This window comes from Ciona intestinalis, chromosome 10, assembly GCF_000224145.3.
Source record: "Ciona intestinalis chromosome 10, KH, whole genome shotgun sequence".
Classification (NCBI taxonomy): domain Eukaryota; kingdom Metazoa; phylum Chordata; class Ascidiacea; order Phlebobranchia; family Cionidae; genus Ciona; species Ciona intestinalis.
Window position 1 is genome coordinate 1,690,013 of NC_020175.2, and position 18,829 is coordinate 1,708,841.

The window sequence follows — 18,829 nt, forward strand, 5'->3', positions numbered from 1 at the left end:
AATGGTAGCAGCGACGAGCCTTGAACCCATTACCTAATGGTTACAGGCAGGCGCGCTAACCACTACGCCACGGCGCCGGACAAGTGTAGTTTTGTAGTTATTTAGAGAAAAACGATGTACAAAATCATAAAGCTACACCTAGTGTCGAGAGTCCTGAGGCCTTCTACAGTTTTCTAACCAAACTGCTGATATCCAGGGTTCGAAACAACATTGGCGACTTTAAGTTTGGCAACTTTATCAACGTTGGTGTTGGCACAACCTTAGCGTTTGCTATTGATGATACGGGAAGCATGAGTGGCGAAATTAGAGCAGCGAAACAACGAGCAAAGGTAAAATTTGAAAAAAAATCATCAAAAAAATGACCGGGGCCAGATTTTAGAAATTGTGTTTGATTTGGGCAATTTTAATGCTGACACACTCGACAAGGTCATTCGCAGGTTTACCGCAGAATCGGTAGTACTATGGGGTAAGATGGACTTCCCTACACATATTATCTGCTGTTACAATATTATTATGTTGAATAATATTGTAACAGCTGTTTTTGTCTATCATCAAACGAATACCCGTGTATGGTTGGGGTAAGATGGCATACTCTGTCATTAAATTTTCTCGTCCGATTTGGCAGTAAACTCCCACATTGCGTTGTTATTTGTTTATGACACAATCGGGATATTTGTTTTTATTTGTTAAATGTGTCCCATATTACCCCACAGTATTGAATATGTTACCTATAATTCTATAATTCGGACAACCGTTAGTGACCAAAGGGTTGAAGCAATTGCTGCTAAGTGTCCTACCCAAGGACACATACGCCCACTACGGTAGGTGGAGACGAGCCATCAATACATTACCTCCACGTTACAGACATGCGCCCTAACCACTTTGCCAAATAGTGCGCTCAAAAAGTTGTTCCTCGCCCGCGAGGATGAATAGGTTACATTAATTCAAACGCTAATATACAGCGATAATTATATATAGTAAGGTAGGGGAAGATGGGACGACTTTAACACATGATATTTAAGTATCCTAATCGGGTTTTAAACAATTAACAACGGTCCATGGGAGTCGTGAGAACACAGTTTTATAATTCTTTAAATTTTCTTTGTTTACTACCAAATACGTCAAGAAAACAGAATGTAAAGGTGTCCCATATTTCCCCATTCTACTATACACCAACGTAATTGTCATTTGTTAACCATACTTTCACTATTTAGATGATTATTGAAGAACGACAAGGCTCACTTGACGAACCACGAGATTTTGTTTTGGTTCCGTTTAACGACCCCACCGTTGGACCAATTACTGTAACTTCGAACCCAGACACGTTCAAAGCTAGTATCGATAGGTAAGCGAGGCTTAATCAGTCCAAAGTGTTAAAAAATATATGTAGGTGTTTTGGGGGAATAAAAGTGTCCATATTTTAATTTTCCGTTTGATATCAAACAGAACGCCGTGTTATTATTACGTATTTCGTTGCCTCGCGTCCGAGGATATATAAGTTACATTCATTGATTTACACTTACAGCAAATTCCATAAACTTGGTATCGTTATTTTCCAAAAAATACACAGAAAACACACAATAATCATTAATTAAACCACCGTTGAATAAACAGACTATTTAAATTATTTAAATAGGTTGCACGCCCACGGCGGTGGGGATGCACCCGAACTAGCATTGCGGGGAATTTTGTTGGCGATAGAAAACAGCCAAGAAGGATCGACCGTGTTTGTCATTACGGATGTCGACGCGAAAGATATTGAATTGCAGGCAAGTGTCGTTTTAATTGTCGAGTGTTAAGCATTTTGTGCAATAGTAAAGAATCCTCCACAACCGAAACTCCCCCCACCTTATTTCCTAACTACTAACTCCTAAACCAGGGGCGGGCAACTTCTCCAGTCGGTGGGCCTTGTAAGGAAAAATAAAATAATTGGCAGGCCGGATTCCTGAACCGATACATTATTAAAAGCACGCTGAGTAATATGCAAGAATGAATCAACCTAAGCAGACGCGTTGTAAAGTAAACACGTCTTGAACCTCAATATGTCCCAGAAGTAACACTGCTGTATATATGTTTTCCTCAGCCAAACAGCATGTTTTTTTTATGACATAGTAGGGATTCACACGTGGATTCATTGCATCACAATAGCAATTGTTTGACCTGGCAATTGATTACAACATAAAAGCAATTTACAGGTTGATTATTTGCATCATAATAGGGGTTGTCCCCTAAGGCCTAAACCCTTACTACTAACCTCTATAACCACTAACCCCCTAACCATCAACCTCTAACCACCAACCCTTAACACTTTCCACCAGCTTATTCTGCTATGTACCGGAAAATTCTTCACTAGTGTCCGAAATTATACCCCTAACGTATTGAATGATTTTTAACTAGTGTTGTGATTCTACTGAATCATACACTTCATACTCGATATTGGCTGTTTAGCAGAAATCATTACCGATTTTTTAATTTCTAAACTAAAACTTTTTGTAACTTAACTATCCTACTTATTATTTGCATAGTATTCAATAATGCACATACTGCATGCTATCTATGTTTAATTGTGTAAAATAAAAAGACTAATTTTTATAATTTGTTTTACCTGTTAGGATGTGGTTGTTGCACAAGCCAGACAGAGGAACATCAAAATCACTTTTCTTCTTACAAATACTATCTCTACAACAATGTGCCGATTCATGAGAACTGGTGGACCGTAAGTTTGATTTATGTTTATAATTATGTTTTTTTCTGGTGTGTGTGCCTTGCTAGATGACTTTACATGTGTATAGAAAAGTACTTATAAGCTGGCAATGTCTTTTTTATGAAGATTTTCATCAAAATCTACTAAACGACACCATTAAGTTTTGAACACTACATAAATATTCCACTCCACAGAGGAAGCCTCACGCACAGAAGATGCAACACAGCTTCATTCAAGAAAGGTTTGGAGTTGTACCAATACATGGCAACCAGCACAGGCGGCGCTTTACTAGTCATCAGAAAAAGTGATATTTTCTCCGCCACCCAAGTTATTGATCGAACAGTGAGACAAGGAATTGTGGATATAGCTATAAAAACTGTAACAAGTAAGTTAAATTATAAAACTGTTGCAAAAATAGCTTTGGCTGTTTTAATGTTTATTTGACTGAATGTCAGCAACCAGCATACATATTTTTTGGCAAGACACTTAACAGCAACTGCTTCAACTCCGTGGTCCCTTATGGGTTATCTTAACTAACAAATATACATTTAGAAAAAAAATATATATAAATAAATATTCACGCACAAAGCATATGTGGTAACTAGTAAGCAAGGACATAATGTATGAAACAGAACACCTGTGTTATATATTTTCTTTCTATACTGCAATGTTCATTCACATATCTTATAACATTTTCACAACAGGTGGCAGTCATACATTCCGTGTCAACATCGATGCTTCAGTTAAAACGGTCTTCTTCCAAAACACAGGAGATTGCCAGAGGTTTACAGTTTCATATGAAGGCAGAGTGTTACCATTGACGGTACATACCATGCCATAACATAATTTGAAAACAAATATTTTTTAACATAAAATATTTGTATATAGTCATAATAAATGAATATAAAAGTATATAAAAATTAAAAAAAAAATTGTTAAAGTTGTATTAAATTCTACTTTTCAAGGATCCTGTTACGATAGACAATCTATTTGAGGGAAAAATTAATGTTACTGAAACACATGGTGAATGGATGATAAATGTAACTGCAAACTCTAAATGCAGCATCAAGGTATTGACTTTTACACTTTTGTTTTCTGATCAAAATCACAGTTTGGGTTGCATGAGATAAAACTGTGGTATCTTATTCAAATTGAATGTAACTTACTGTGTTCTCATGTGGCCCGAAAACGACAGTCGTTATAACATGGGTGTTCACGGTGGTTAGCGCACCTGGCTCTATTCAAGAAGATTCTTCTTTGAGGCTCGATTTTGCTACCATTCTGGATGTATGTGTTCTAGGGCCAAGACACCTAACAAAAGCTCCAAACCAGTGGTCTCTTGTCTGATTTAAAAGCCATCAACTAAAATGAATAACAAGACCCCCCAAAATATTTGCCCACAAAGTAACATATATATATATAATATATATGGTAACTCGTAAATCATGCACCAGGTGTAAATGAAACAAAGAACCCGTGTTATAAAGACTGTTGCTGCAGATTAATATGAAATATTCATTAAATTCGAAATTTCAAATATTTTGTTTTTATCAGGTGATTGGACGAAGTACATTCGGTTTTGTTCAAACACTCGCTAAACAAGAGAGCGGGGAACTCGCACGTTTTGAAGGTGAGATGAGGTTTTCATCATTTTGGTTTTATGTAAAAGTCTTTAAATATTTTAAAAATATTTTTCGATATTAATACATATAGATATATATTATATATATAATTGCTGAATGTTTTTATTCATGTTTATATATTATATATATATATTTAGACATACTTTTTATTTGTTCTCTATTTATTTATTTTTGTTAGTGCTTACTTTATTTTCTATTACTTTTTACTATATTTGTTCTTTATTTATCTATTTTTTTTGCATTATCAGTTCCAGACATCGCTTTGCATTGATGGAGAAATTAATGATCACATTTTAATTTAGTTCTTTTTCCACTTTTAGGTCAACCATTATTCTCAGATGAGATTGTCGTCTTACTTAACGCTTATGGTAAATCATCCAGCACACGAGTTACTTCAATAAGCCTTATTGCTCAAACAACTGGAGTTGTGTTAACTACCCACAGGTATGTAAACCTCTGTATATATGCCTACAACCACCATGCTATAGTACCACCCCTATTATTTTCTCTACCCACTCAACATATAAGTCATTTTAATAATTTGTTTAATATAAACCTTTTTTCAGCATTCCTTTTGGTGATCAAACCAACTCTGAGTTTCGGTATTCCCCCAGTATGAGACCATTAATCCCTATCTTTATAAGTGTGCATGGAATAGATCAATCTGGACTAACTTTTACCCGGCTTATTTCCACACCTATTCAGTTTGTTCATGTACAACTTGCTTGTCCAAACATAGGAGATATTGTATTTAGGTAAGTACCTAAGTATTACAACCCTTGTTATAAAATTTTATTTTATTTTTTGATTTTCTTGGATTGCTAAAGTATATTTTTATGAAAGGTAATTATTTTCATTAAAAGCACAATTTTTTTAATAAAATCGCCATCACTAATAAAAAAATACCTAAAAAGAGTAAAATAAGAAACTGCAAAACATTGATTGAATCTGAATCTGCAGTTAAGAGTGCTTTAACAATATGGTGAAATATGTAATATTGTAAACATTGTTTATATATTCAGGGTAAAAACATTGTTAACTATTCACTTTGATAGGCTGCAATGGTATAACTTCAACTAACATATGATGTTAAAACTACATTGAAACATTAAATAATTTAATGCAAATATAAGTGCTAGAAAATGAGTTCTTTATTCTACACCAGTTGCCCATTGTGTGCCATAGGAATCATAGGATCATGTAACAATTTGTTTATAAGTTATGCCAATCATATATTTCGCTGCAGTATTAACACTGCAGTATCTTTGCCTATGGGCAAAGCAATTTGGGCAAATCACTGAACTTTAAGACCTTTGTAAAAAATAGTGTTAGTTTAACCTAAAACATATTTTGTAAACACAAAATATTACAAAACTAATAATTTTGTATGAAAGAATAATCGACCTTATTAAAAGATGAAAAAAAACATATGTTATTCTTTTTATTACTGTATAATAAAAAATACACAATATATATACGCATTTAAAAATTTTGTAAACTATAATTGTTTCCAGAGTATTTTAAATTGATTTTGGTATCTTACAGCTGGAACAAAGTTTTATAAATTCCTAAAATATTAAAAAATCAGTTAGTAAACAAAAATAAAATATGCTATATTTATAAGAAATCTTAAATTTCTTTGTTTACATGTTTCAGCTCATTTAAATTCAATTTATTTTGTGGTTAAAGTTATTTTAAACTGGAACTGCTTCGTACCGTTTAAATACTGCTGGAGGCAAATTCCGTTTAAGTTGGTGGAAAATTACCAGCTTCAGTGCGTTGTCATTATACAGATTCGAACCTTGTGATTCAAATATATAAATATCAGTGAGGCTGACACGTGTCTAAATCCAATTCACCTGTTCTGGCAATGAATTTGGATAAAAAAAATCAGTTTTGTGGCATCTTAACTATTAATTTGTGTTTGTGCAATTCTTGTCTGTTTTTAAAGTTCCTATTTAGTCAGAATCCAATATACCTGTTTTGGCTATTGATTTGCATACAAAAAATTAATATTTCTATAATGTTAAGCATATTTATATACTAAATAAACGCAATATTGATTAATGACTTTTAGATAGGAAAGTCTCGGTAACATAAACATCAAGTTAAATATATATATATTCTTAAAACAGTGTTTTTTAGTTGTGTGAATATTAATATCAACTGTTTCGTTAATAAATAAACCTTTTTTTAAGGCAGGTAGGAAAAATGGTATGTAAGCCAACCGTATTCAAACATTTCTGTGAACTCCTGGTTGTAAATGTAATTTTGCATCAGTCGTTTCCAAAAGCTTTAGCCACAAAACTCATTTTTTGTTTTCGTTTAAAAAGTTATGCATGTAGAATACCGTGACATAAGAATGCTTACTTTATGATATAACAAAAACACTCCACAGACCAGGAGATCGCATCACAATTCCAGTAACTGTGCGTAATAATGGAGCTACTGCTGCAACTTTTGAGCTTGGAGCAACTGATACGCGAAGCTATATAACAGGCGGTGTTACCCCAAGTCTTGTAACAGTTAGTGGAAGTGGGGGAATAATGACGGCAAATATAACTGCCAGGGCACCAGATACGGAACCAGTAGGAACAACAAGTGTTATCACATTTACTGGTGCGTTGGGTGATTTTATTTTATACAAGCAGGACGCTTAACAACAATTGCTTCAACCCAGTGGTCCTTTATGGTTTGTCTAAATTGTTAGTCATACACAGTAACCCGTAAGCCGAAAAAGATGTGTGAAATGATTAAACCTGTGTTATAAGTTATAACAACCTTCTTAGCGCACCACACAAGGAAAATTAGGTTGCATTCATTCATTCTCGATTAAATCATTAATTAAACATTTACCTTAAACTTAAACTTCCGTTTACACAGCCAAGAGCAGCACATCAACCTCACTTCTATACAAACCTTGTCATCTTATTGTTGGCCAGAAAAGTCGACCAACAGTTGAAACGTTCGTTGTTGCTACGACAATAAAAGCAAGATTTGCAGAAACAGTAATGACCAGCACTGTTTATAACGAGTACGTTTAACAACTTGTAGATTTTTGCAAACATTTTGAGAAATTTCAATATTAAACAAAAATCTTTTTTTTCTATATCATATTTCCCAAAAAAACATAAAATGTGTTGTTTAAGATCTTAAAAATTGTGGTTTTTATTTTATAACAAAGTGTGTTTTTATCACATCAGTTGACATTTCCAACTTATTTTGATTTAGTGTTGCCTGCTAAAAAACACCTTTTGGTAAGTCTATAAAAATCGGACAACTTCAAAATGTATAGCTCACTATATGGATTAAAAGTTTAACTTATCCATATCACCCACAGTGCTGCAGTGAGCAGAGAGGCGCAGTATTACGTGATACTTCCCGTAAATGCTTTTATCACAAACTTCTCCATGACAATTGATGGTGTGGTATATAACGGGAGGATTGAAGAAAAAGCAAGAGCTGAAGCAATCTATACAACTGCAAGGGTAAATGGAAGTGTTATATTTTTTAACAAATTCTCCTAAAAAAATCCTTTACAAAAAATTCATTTGAAATAAAAAAGTTTTCACAAAAAGTTATGTTGCGACTCCAGTGGGCACGAAGTGTTTGAAACAGGACTCCAGTATTATAATGATTGTTGTTACAAGAATAAAATAGGTGTTAACTTAACATATCAAATATTCTGCAAATAAATTTATTAAGAATAAAATAATTTTCTTACAAAACCAAACACAGAGCAATTTCTGCCCAATGCTTATTATTATTATTAAAGTTTAAGAACAGAAATATTTCACAGGAGCGAGACTTGACAGTTGGTCACGTTGCAGCAAGAGATCAATCTTCTAGTGTTTTTCAAACTTCTACAAACCTTGCTCCAAGAAAGCGAGTTATCTTCCAACTTACATACCAGGAAGCATTACAGAGGAAGCGAGGAATGTGAGATTTTTATGTTTTTGAATATTTTGTGATAAAACCTTAATAATATACAAAAAACTGTAAAGGCAGCATTTTTATAAGCTCCCTTGTTACATTGCATTGATTCAATACAGCTTATGTTTTCCTTGTGTATGGCTTGAAATTTGAACAAACCATTAGTGTCCACTGAGTTGGTTGTTACTTCACCCACAATGGCTGGGTGTTAACATGTATCTTCTGGTCTAGGGGCGAGAGTTCTAACTGCTGTGATCTTATATTTAAAGAAACACATAAACGTCATGTTACACACTTTACACCTGCGTATGAACTTCTATTTTTGTCACAGATATCAGTATGGTGTGTCATTCCGTATGTTGCAACCTGTATCAATGTTCAGTATAACGGTATCTATATCTGAGAGTGTTCCACTATCAACTGTTAATGCATTAGGATTGGAAACTGAGCAGACGAGTGTTCCTGGACCAGTTCCATTGCAAGGGATTACCACTGTTCGCAACTCACCGTAAGTTTTTTAATTTTTCACATTTTTGTGTTATAGGGTGTTATAGGAGAGTTATGTTTTTTGACTTCGCAAGAAATATAGGGCGGCATGCCAGCATTGTTAAAACACAATTAAACCAATACTCATCAAACATTAGGAGCTTCATTGATTACTGTGGTGAACGTTCCATACTGTGACTTGCTTGTATTTGAACTTAAGGTCATACACCCCATGGGACCCGAGATTTGGTATAAAGTTTATTGTCCCAACATCCACGTGATAGTCTGTTTATCCAACATAATAGTACCTATATGATATCGGCAGAGTCAGTGCAGTGATCACATACACACCAACAAGCAACCAACAACATCTTATATCTCCATTTGGTTTAAATGGAAAGTTCGTGATTGAATACGATGTATTCAGAGACAGAACAACTGAGATGGTTATAGATCAAAGGTAGGATAACCAGGATATGTTATTAGGTGTTTGTTCAAAGACTCATACACCACAATGATAGCAGTGTCAAACCTTGTACAAATATTCTCTGGGCTACAACAGCCTAAAGATCTCTGGGCTATGCCTGGCAGGAGCATATCTAAATATACATATATCTTAGTAAGATGATAATGCTTGATGGAGACACAAATATTCTTCATATTCTCCAGTTACTTTGCTCATTTCATCACTTCAAATCTTCCACCCATGAGCAAGAGGGTCGTCTTTCTTATTGATGTCTCAGGTTCGATGTTCGGGATCAAAATCGATCAAGTGCGACAAGCGATGAACACCATATTGCACGGACTTGCTGAAACTGTGAGTTAAAAAATGTTCATTTATTGTTAATTTAAATACAATAAAACTATTAAAAAAATTACATTTACTATAAAACTATAAAAGCAATGTTTTCTTAAAATGACTTTCTAGTACCTGCAAAATTACGGCAGTATAGAACTGTCATTTAGGTTTACGTAAAAAATACACATAAGACAATGAACTTTTAGCCGCTCAACAGGCTTACTTTTTTAATTTAAAAATCCCACAGGATTTTTTCAGTGTGATAGCTTTCAATAGTTCAGTATCAAGATGGTCACCTTCTGGTACTGCGGCTGTTCTTGCATCTGGAACGACAGCAAATATTAATTCTGCCATGAATTTCCTTAACACAACTGTTGTCACACGTGGGGGTACTGATATTCTACAAGCTGTTGAAGCTGCTATACAGTTGTTTGATTCAGCTGCAACTGGAGGTGGGTGACATATTGTTAAGGAATCTTGAACCTGGTGTGTTATTGTTAGATTTAGTTCTCTAGCACATTGGGTTAGAGCAATCACCTATAGACTAATGGGTATGAGTTTAAGGTTCAATGCTGCTACCTTTGTGGGTGTATGTGTTCTTAGGTGAGACACTTAACAGCAATAACTTTCAACCAGTGTTCTTTTATTGGTTGTTTAAATTGTCAGCCACACAGAAAATATATCAATTTAAAAGCTATTGAAGTTAGCATTGCATATAAAATGGTTTAATTAGCCAAAAATATAAATATGTACAAATAAATATATACATTGTAACTTGTGAGTGGATATGAAGTATATAAATAAAACACCCATGTCATAATTTTTAAAGTTGCCCTACCACTCGGCACTCGTTAGTAGAAGTGACAATTATTTGATTACAATACACAGGCACCAACACCGCATCTGACTTTATGGTGTTATTAACTGATGGAAGGCCAACAGATGGTACAGTATCTTCAACAGCAATAATATCAGCTATCAGGAATCTAAACCGGTAAGTTTGTAATACTAATTTCACAAAGTTTTTTCCGCTTTTTATTTAAATCGATTGAAAAATATTTTTAATAATTAAACTGTTATTTTCACATTTAATGCAGTTTGGTGAGGTAAAAGCACATATGCTAGACATATACTGCATGTCATAGTCGAATATGAGTTATTTCTACTAGCCATATTGTGGCAAACTCTGATGATAGCAATCTGAACATGACCTTAAAAGTTCAATCCTTTTAAAAACACAAAAAACATACAAATTTTTCCAGAATACTTTTTGACATGCCATATTTGCTTACCCCTTTTATAATCTCATTCAATCTTTCAGCTCATAATTATTTATTATAACATTACAGAGGGCGGTTTGGAATCAACACAATAGGTTTTGGAACATTGGTTGATATGAATTTACTGAGGAAAATTGCCGCTCAAAACTCAGGGACCTCAATTCAAATTTTTATTGATTTGAACTCATATGCACAGGTTACTATTTTCTAATAATATACTTGCAAAATAGAGTCTGGGCTAAATCCTATTAGGATAGTCTTGCTAGGCTAAATCATAATGGTAAAATAATAGGTTAAAGTAAAAATAGGCTTTTCTATGCCTCTTTTTAATACAACCCAATCTGTTTACAACAAGCAATTTCATGCGTTTTAAATATACATAAAACATAAAAAACAAAATAATAAATATATACATTCTTCTTATATTTCTTCTAGAAATGAATACTTTTTTTTCATTCACACTAACTTTTCATTGTAATTTACTAAACTCCTATCTGCTTCCTTTAAACCACAACTTTTTTTTCACAGATCTCGAATTTTTACGAGGAGATATCGCAACCTATTTTATCCAACACAACAATGACATACGAGCAAGAAGTTGATCATTTTTATTATCAACAATTTCCAGCGCTCATGCAAGACGGAGAACTTATAACTGCCGGCGTGATAGAAGCTAGGTTTGTTACTAACCCACGTAGAAGAAGACGAAAAAGAGATGTCACATTTGCCACTTTACAAGCTGATTTAAGAGGTATTGTTGTTTTCAAAGCACTATTACTTCTAAATGTAAACTTTGTTGCCAGGCATATTGTTTATGTTTTCTAAAATCGATCTTCTTAAATTTATTTGTGTTTCGATGTTGACTAGAGCGATATTCTAAGTTAAACTGCTTGCATCATACAAGAAGGCTACTAAGTTCGATGCTCAGTTAGTAGTATTGTTCTGATTCAGTCAATAGCCAATTATTATAAACGTGACATAACAAATACTGTTACCACATTAACAGGTGATACAAGACATGGACCTGAAAGCGAACGACACACTGTTACCCCAATCACAGTGGCTAGTCAGGAGGTAAGTTCAAATTTTGCTGTAGCATTTGTACAATGGTTTCAACAATTATGTAATAAAATATTAATTTATACTTTATGTCTGTACTTGCATTACATTTAGCTGCTTACTTGTGGGCATGAAAGTAACAACCAGAATCAACACATTATATATTTTACCTAGTTTTTTATACATGTACTGTTAGTAACTATTAACTAACAATACAGTTAAACTGGACACATGGTCTGATGCTGTGGCTTAGTGGTTAGGCACTTGCATCATAACCATTGCGTTCTTACAGCTTAGATATGCTAATTAGCAGACCTTGCTACAACCAAGTGGTCACTAAATGGGATGTAGCACATTAGATAAATTTCAGAACCTTACTTACATAGACTGGAACAGAATCTATCACCCATTACCAAAATAACATTCATACCACACAGGGTCAGAACTTTGCTGAGAGATTGTACAACTTCTTGAGATTGCGAGGAGTTCTTCGTGAAATTCAAGGAACAACGAACGCAACGAGGGAAGCTGAGCTTCGACAACTCGCTCTTAATCAATCACTCGAGTATGATTTCTGTATTCGTACGATAATACAATAATTACATCAAGAAGTACCATTTTCATGTGTATAATATCATATCTTTCTGTATAATATCAGATTTACATTCAAAATCTTCAGAATCACAAAAATAACATCATAAATCATGATGACACAAAAATATTATATTAACGCCGACATTTTCATATTCCATCACATTTATATTTAAAAAATGGTATTTTTTTCATGAATAGTATGATACTCACACGTATAATATGATATCCCTATAACAGACTTGGATTCGTGACTCCGGGCATCACGTCCATGATCGTTTTAAAACCTGAAGACGTTCGTGAAATTGAAAATGCACTCGCTGCCGAGCGCACCACGACCGTTGCCGTGACGACCACAAGAGCTCCTTCTACTGCTGCAGGAGGGAGAACCATAGCACCCACAGGGATCGGACTCGATCGTTTGTTTACCCCTGCACCAACTATCGGTCGACCCAGTGGTGTGGCGGGTGACCCCCATGTTATTGTTGGGCTGGGATTACAAATCACAATCTGCTTTAATTGGCTTGGAAAGCAAGATGAGGTGAGTTATAGGAAGGAAAATACTTTACTGTAGGAGTATTGTGATATGTTAAGGATGCGCAACTTCGTCTGATGGCCCCTTTCAGAGACACCTACTAGGGTACCATTGTGGGCTAATGTATTCTTAAGACACTTAACAGCAATTACCTCAACCCAGTGATCTCCTATGGGGTGTTTAGGCAGGCACAAGGTGTAAAACAGCTCAACCATGTTAAAACAAATGTCGTTGCCCCGCAGTGTAAAAAAGTTACATTTATTCATTCACCTTTAATCACCCATCAGTGTCCTATTTTCTCAACCACAGTAGCCTATACAATAAATTCATTTATTCTCCAGGTATACAACTTACTAAATGACACAGTTAATGGAATAAGTGTGAATGGCAAACTTGCCCAAACACCAGTCCACATATCAGAAACCGATTCACCAACCTTTATCTCGGACCTTGGAATATCTTTGGCAAATCAAGGAATTAATATTCAGGTAAAAACCTTCTAACATTGAAGCCATTTAAGAGAATTCTTTGTGAGGATATTTAAATATTATGTGCTAAAGGTGTACTATCTTCCCCTTCTATATAGTACCGTGGGAAAAGACGGATGCTGTTAGTTAGCATATAACAACCTATATTTTCTAATCCCCTTTTTAACAATTAACAATTCTCTTTTATTAGAATCATTGGTACGAATTTGTATATTTTAGTAAATTTTTTTGTTTAGCACAAACTGGGCAGATTTAGCACAAACTGGGCAGAAATATTTGATAAAAATATTTTTTTGGGGGAAAAGATTGTAAATAATCCTTTCTCGTTTTTATCTTTAGATTGATTCATTCACTCTGGTCATCCGGATTAGAGGAGGACGACCTCAACAATTTTCATTGAAGAAGATGTTTAGGATTAAGAGGAGAGGTGTCTGGTTTGAAAATCAACCGATCTCTTACACAAGATATGAACTCATGATTAAATTGCCTCAAGATATCCAATTTCAGGTGAAATTGTGTGCAGTGATATGTTGTTTTGTGCCCAGAAGTTTGGGGTTCAAGTCTCAATGCTGCTACCATTGTGGATATATGTGTCTTTAGAAACCGCTTGCTAAATTATCCCAAATAAACTTTCCAAATTATTTTACTACCCAGCTTAACCAGTATTATATTATAATAGATTGTATCACATGTACATGCACCAAACGCAAACATAATCAACCATCTTGACTTCTCCATTGTACGATCTAGTGGGCTCTCTAACGCCACCTCTGGTGTGCTTGGTCAGTTCCCACATAACAGTGAAATAGCTCCTGCCACAATTGATTTCATACCAAACACACAGCATGCGTTGTTGTGGTTCAGGTGATTTTATGTTTGTAATTTAAAATGTGATAAAGAATGTTTAGTTTTATTTAGTTTACCAAATTTTTATTGGTTTTTATTATTTGATGAAACTTTATATTGTTATTTTTTGTTATTAAAATGTGTGTTTGTATACATACTATATGGTTAAAATGTACCAATAGATACCTATTTTAAATACTGTAGATCTAAGTTTAACTCATACTTTTTTAACCAACCACTCTATTTTACTTCATAAACTTACTTGACTAACAGTTTTTAATTCACCACAGGCATAGTATGGTTAAAGTTACAAACCATATCATGTACGACTCTCTAACCAAACGAACAATAGAATGTTGGTGGGTTAAAAACCCAATGGACCTCACAGGGCAAAGTAAACACCATTACAGAAGACAAGCTTTACTTGACAACCCTGCCTTGGCACCAAAATGAGTCGGCTTCAATACAGGCTTGCAGCTGCTTTAAATATATCCTTGCTGTTCTGACTGAAGGCTCAAATAATTTATATGAAGAAGATTAAAATAGCAGTTGTCTTTAAATGCATAACCAGTAGTGTTTTTATTATTCACTCAGCCACAAAATTGCATTAAATATTTTAGACCCAGTATTGTACGTCTCTGAAATTTGAGACTATACACAAGATTGCCAAATGTGATTATTTTGCTTGTATATTGCGCAATAACAGAGTTCGAAACCCTTGTATTGATTTGGTGCCAGCTTTAATACATGGTATGCGTCGCTATCAATGTAATGTATTTTATTCAAGGTGGAGGAGATTGGGAAAACAGCGTAAAATGGTAAAACTTTTCATCTAGAGGTGCCATAAATATCATATAAAATCTTCCATTTCACAGCTTCGCCTCAGTGAGATTCTCCTTTTTTTCCAGAAATCTAAACAATTAGGCGAATAGTTAGGATTAGTTAAAAAAATTTAAAGCAGTAACAGACAGGAAAAATATTTTTTTTTTCATACACAGTGTTAAAAACCAAATGTAGTTGCCAGTTGGTATAGACAGTGATCAATTGTTTAATAGGGTAAAAATAGTGCACAGTCTACTTTTAAACAGTAAACATTGCGAAAAGATATACTGGAACTCAAAATTAACATTTTTGTGATTATACCCGTTTGAATTCTTCCATATTTGTTGTTGAAATTGTTTTCCCGTAAATTACAATTCGTTGAATTTGAGTAACTTCTTCATCACTTTGATTGTCAGAAAAAAACAACTGTAAAAACATTAAGCGTTAACTTTTGCACCAACTGACTGTGCTTATTCTATGGTTGAGGTTCTATAGGGTGACACGCCATGTGTCCTGAAATTTTGGCCAATTTTTACTACTGTATGGACCTCATGAGATTTCATGAAAGGCAGGCGGGGCTTTAATACCAATAGTAATGGATAAGAGATCTTTTTTGACGGCTCGATCAAGTAAGCCAGTGCGTGCAAAACTAATACTCACAGTTACATTGTTGACACTTTGAAACTTGACAAATTTTAGCGGGATTATATTTCCTTCTACGACATCATCTTTACTTAATTGAAGCTGTTGAACTGGTGTGTTGTCCCTGCCTGCATCAAAATCCATCAGGTTTGGTTGGTTGATGAAAATCTTCACCGTTTTTGGTGCATGACCGGTGTCAGGGCCTTGGCATTTGATTGAATGAAGTTTTACGGATTGGTTAAAAGTCATTGACATCAAAATCTGGAGAATTATTAGGATTGGTTTAAGTACGGGGAAGAAATATGTTAAGGTTAAGCTTTGTTCGTTAAGTGAGCAAAGACAAGCTTTATACTGAGATTGAATAAATAAAAAGTGAAACAAATAGAACAATTTATAAGAGAACACTGACTGGAGCAATTGCTGTTAGATGTCTTGCCCAAGGAATCGAGGACCTTTATTCCCACAATGGTAGCAACATTAGTGTATGTAATTAACATGGTATTAAATTAAAAGCTGTATAACTCGTGCACATGATTACTATAAAGTGTTTGAATTAGAACTTAGAACATATGGGAGATACACGAGGTGCATAACTGCTTGGTGTTTCAAAATTTAAGAAGGTAACCACAAAGATTCTTTATAAGAGCTGGGACTTTTTTCTAAAAATCTTTAACAAAATTTGTTTACTTACCTCTGCATCACAATCCGATTCAAGATAAAGATCTTTGTTATCCTCGAACACCCATTTAAACGGGTGATCCTCGTTCTCATTCAAGCAATTCTTTTGGACAATAAACTGCTCCAAATCAACCTGTGGTAAAAATGAAAAATACCTTATGCTAGGTCCCACAAATAAAGAAAAGGTTTTAGGCAATATCTTTGGCTCAGGTTTGCAAAAAATACACCCAACTAAAAGTTATCCAATGCATAGGTGCGAAGTTAAATACTTTAAATATTAGGTTGCATGTTAGGTGCCAAACATGGGGTGGCAATGAAGACTATCCTAGGATTGTCTGCACTGTATTCGCACTGGCGTAAAGTTACGGGGTTGCAGGGTTGCCTGGCAACCCTTTGATTTTTTCCATACTAATAATGCGTAAGGAATTACGTTCGACCAAACGAAGACGCCATTATTACTGCGAACAAACTTCGTTTACGTTCGTTAAAATATGTCAATACCGATGCGTCATTCACGACACAAATGCATTCAACTGGTATTTAAACTCCTGTTTGCTAAATAATCAACGTGTGAATCGCTATCATGTCGTAATCAATTGCCAGGTTCAAACAACCGCTATTATGATGCAATGAATCCACGTGTGAATCCCTACTATTTCGTAATAAATATGCTGCTTGCCTGAGGAAAACATTGCATATAAATATAAAGCAGTGTTGGAAACGATTTAGGCAGTTTATTTCCGCGATATTTCGTTCTGGAAACCTACTATTTCCGACGGACGGGTCTTCGTTTGTAAGATAACCACACACTCATGCGGGCTTGACGAAAGGCGCATGCGACATAGCTACTGTGACGTCACTCGCCAGGCAATCGGATTCGACCGTTTCTCATTACACGGACTCGCCGAACGCGCGTAATTTTAATTTGTCTCATCCCTACGTAATTCTGAATACGTTTACGTTTGTATGAGTGTTTACAAAGCACATATTTAAAGGGTTGCAAACCGAAAACAAAGGGTTGCAAACCGTTTTTTTTTTGCGCCTAACGGCGCGAAGACTTCCTTTTTTTCTGGTTTTTGCAACCCTAACGTTTAGTAAAACTTTACGCCTATGTGTATTCGTATAGGTATTGGTATTACAAGTTTACAACCATCAACCAACAAGGTTAAATTTGTCTCATATGAAAACAGGTCTAACTTTATCAAAATCCCAAGAATCTTAAAAAGTGTACCACCAAACGTGACTGTTTCCATAAAACTGTGTAAAAAACCAATAACAAGTATATATATAGACTATATATATACTTGTTATTAGTTTTTTATATATATCTGAATGTAATGTAGCTTGCTTATTCCTAACATGGCCGAAAAAGTACAGTCAGTACAACATGGTACTTTTTTGGTTTTTATGTATGGCTGACCAACCTAATAGTAATACTGACCACTGAGTTGGTGCAATTGTTGTTAAGTGTCTTGCACAAGGACATATTATATGCCCACAATAATAGGAATAAAGTTCATTAAACCCATAACAGAATATGGTAAAGAGGAACAGATTAATTAAAGCAACCTATTTATGTACAAGCTTACAGCTTCTTACCATGCCTGGAGCACCTGGGACTTCACTCTTCATGGGTGTTTGGCTTCCAGCGGAATTGACAAGACTTTCAGTTTTGGTTGCTAAAGCAGTTGGATCTGCACCTGACATTGTATCAATAATTCGACCACGTAGTTCGAATTTAAAGGTAGGCATGGATGAGACTCCATAACTGGCAGCTGTTTCCTAATATTGGATTACAGAAGGTTAGACTGTGTAATGTAAGTTTGTTATTTGCAAGTAGAATATTTGATTACATTATTTGGGCAGTTTTTAAATGAAAAACAAAATTTGAGCAAATTTAGATGTTTTGCACCAATTTATTAAGGTGTATTACAACTATATTGATTACAAATGACCTGTGCGCAAAATTTTGTTATAGCAAGACACACCTGGGGAATTTATAACAAGGTTGCCCCACTACCTACTAGATTAAATGTTACATAGTTGGCCGCCAGTTAAAATTTTGATCCTAAATATGAATGAATGAATCTCTTTTATATCTCTTGGGTCTCTTTGATAACCGCTGTATAATTAACAAGGAGTATCCAAACTGTACCCAACCTATCACTATTGCGAAGTAACACGTAACATATGCCTATTATGACAAAAAAATTGTTAACTTAAAAAAACCACAAGTTTTTTCAAAAAAATTATACAGCGGATATCATACGTAAGGAATATTTTAGGACCAAATAATACATTTTTNGTTTTTAGTATATATATA

General features: G+C 34.6%; 2 protein-coding genes across 3 annotated transcripts in view; one reads left to right on the plus strand and one right to left on the minus strand.

Annotated features, from left to right (window-relative positions):
* LOC100186312 (inter-alpha-trypsin inhibitor heavy chain H3) overlaps positions 1 to 15,131 on the plus strand; it is a 16,301-nt gene extending 1,170 nt beyond the window's left edge. Inside the window, exons 2-29 of the mRNA XM_009861646.3 lie at positions 197 to 329; positions 1,215 to 1,345; positions 1,637 to 1,769; positions 2,613 to 2,716; positions 2,899 to 3,089; positions 3,409 to 3,527; positions 3,670 to 3,774; positions 4,259 to 4,334; positions 4,668 to 4,791; positions 4,914 to 5,102; positions 6,746 to 6,966; positions 7,231 to 7,381; positions 7,688 to 7,835; positions 8,147 to 8,286; positions 8,612 to 8,788; positions 9,092 to 9,226; positions 9,436 to 9,583; positions 9,813 to 10,017; positions 10,454 to 10,559; positions 10,915 to 11,041; positions 11,374 to 11,596; positions 11,852 to 11,919; positions 12,342 to 12,469; positions 12,736 to 13,036; positions 13,372 to 13,518; positions 13,858 to 14,025; positions 14,198 to 14,382; positions 14,655 to 15,131. Of these exons, the coding sequence (XP_009859948.1) occupies positions 197 to 329; positions 1,215 to 1,345; positions 1,637 to 1,769; positions 2,613 to 2,716; positions 2,899 to 3,089; positions 3,409 to 3,527; positions 3,670 to 3,774; positions 4,259 to 4,334; positions 4,668 to 4,791; positions 4,914 to 5,102; positions 6,746 to 6,966; positions 7,231 to 7,381; positions 7,688 to 7,835; positions 8,147 to 8,286; positions 8,612 to 8,788; positions 9,092 to 9,226; positions 9,436 to 9,583; positions 9,813 to 10,017; positions 10,454 to 10,559; positions 10,915 to 11,041; positions 11,374 to 11,596; positions 11,852 to 11,919; positions 12,342 to 12,469; positions 12,736 to 13,036; positions 13,372 to 13,518; positions 13,858 to 14,025; positions 14,198 to 14,382; positions 14,655 to 14,817 (4,246 nt within the window). The 3' untranslated portion in view covers positions 14,818 to 15,131. The remainder of the gene's footprint in view (positions 1 to 196; positions 330 to 1,214; positions 1,346 to 1,636; positions 1,770 to 2,612; positions 2,717 to 2,898; positions 3,090 to 3,408; positions 3,528 to 3,669; positions 3,775 to 4,258; positions 4,335 to 4,667; positions 4,792 to 4,913; positions 5,103 to 6,745; positions 6,967 to 7,230; positions 7,382 to 7,687; positions 7,836 to 8,146; positions 8,287 to 8,611; positions 8,789 to 9,091; positions 9,227 to 9,435; positions 9,584 to 9,812; positions 10,018 to 10,453; positions 10,560 to 10,914; positions 11,042 to 11,373; positions 11,597 to 11,851; positions 11,920 to 12,341; positions 12,470 to 12,735; positions 13,037 to 13,371; positions 13,519 to 13,857; positions 14,026 to 14,197; positions 14,383 to 14,654) is intronic.
* Positions 15,038 to 18,829, minus strand: part of LOC100185511 (thioredoxin-like protein 1) — a 17,238-nt gene continuing 13,446 nt past the window's right edge. For both annotated transcript variants that reach the window (XM_026836445.1, XM_009861645.3), the window contains 5 exons: positions 18,106 to 18,288; positions 16,520 to 16,639; positions 15,847 to 16,089; positions 15,508 to 15,612; positions 15,038 to 15,276 (listed from right to left, as the gene is read on the minus strand). In XM_026836445.1, the coding sequence (XP_026692246.1) occupies positions 15,247 to 15,276; positions 15,508 to 15,612; positions 15,847 to 16,089; positions 16,520 to 16,639; positions 18,106 to 18,288 (681 nt within the window). In that variant the 3' untranslated portion in view covers positions 15,038 to 15,246. The remainder of the gene's footprint in view (positions 15,277 to 15,507; positions 15,613 to 15,846; positions 16,090 to 16,519; positions 16,640 to 18,105; positions 18,289 to 18,829) is intronic.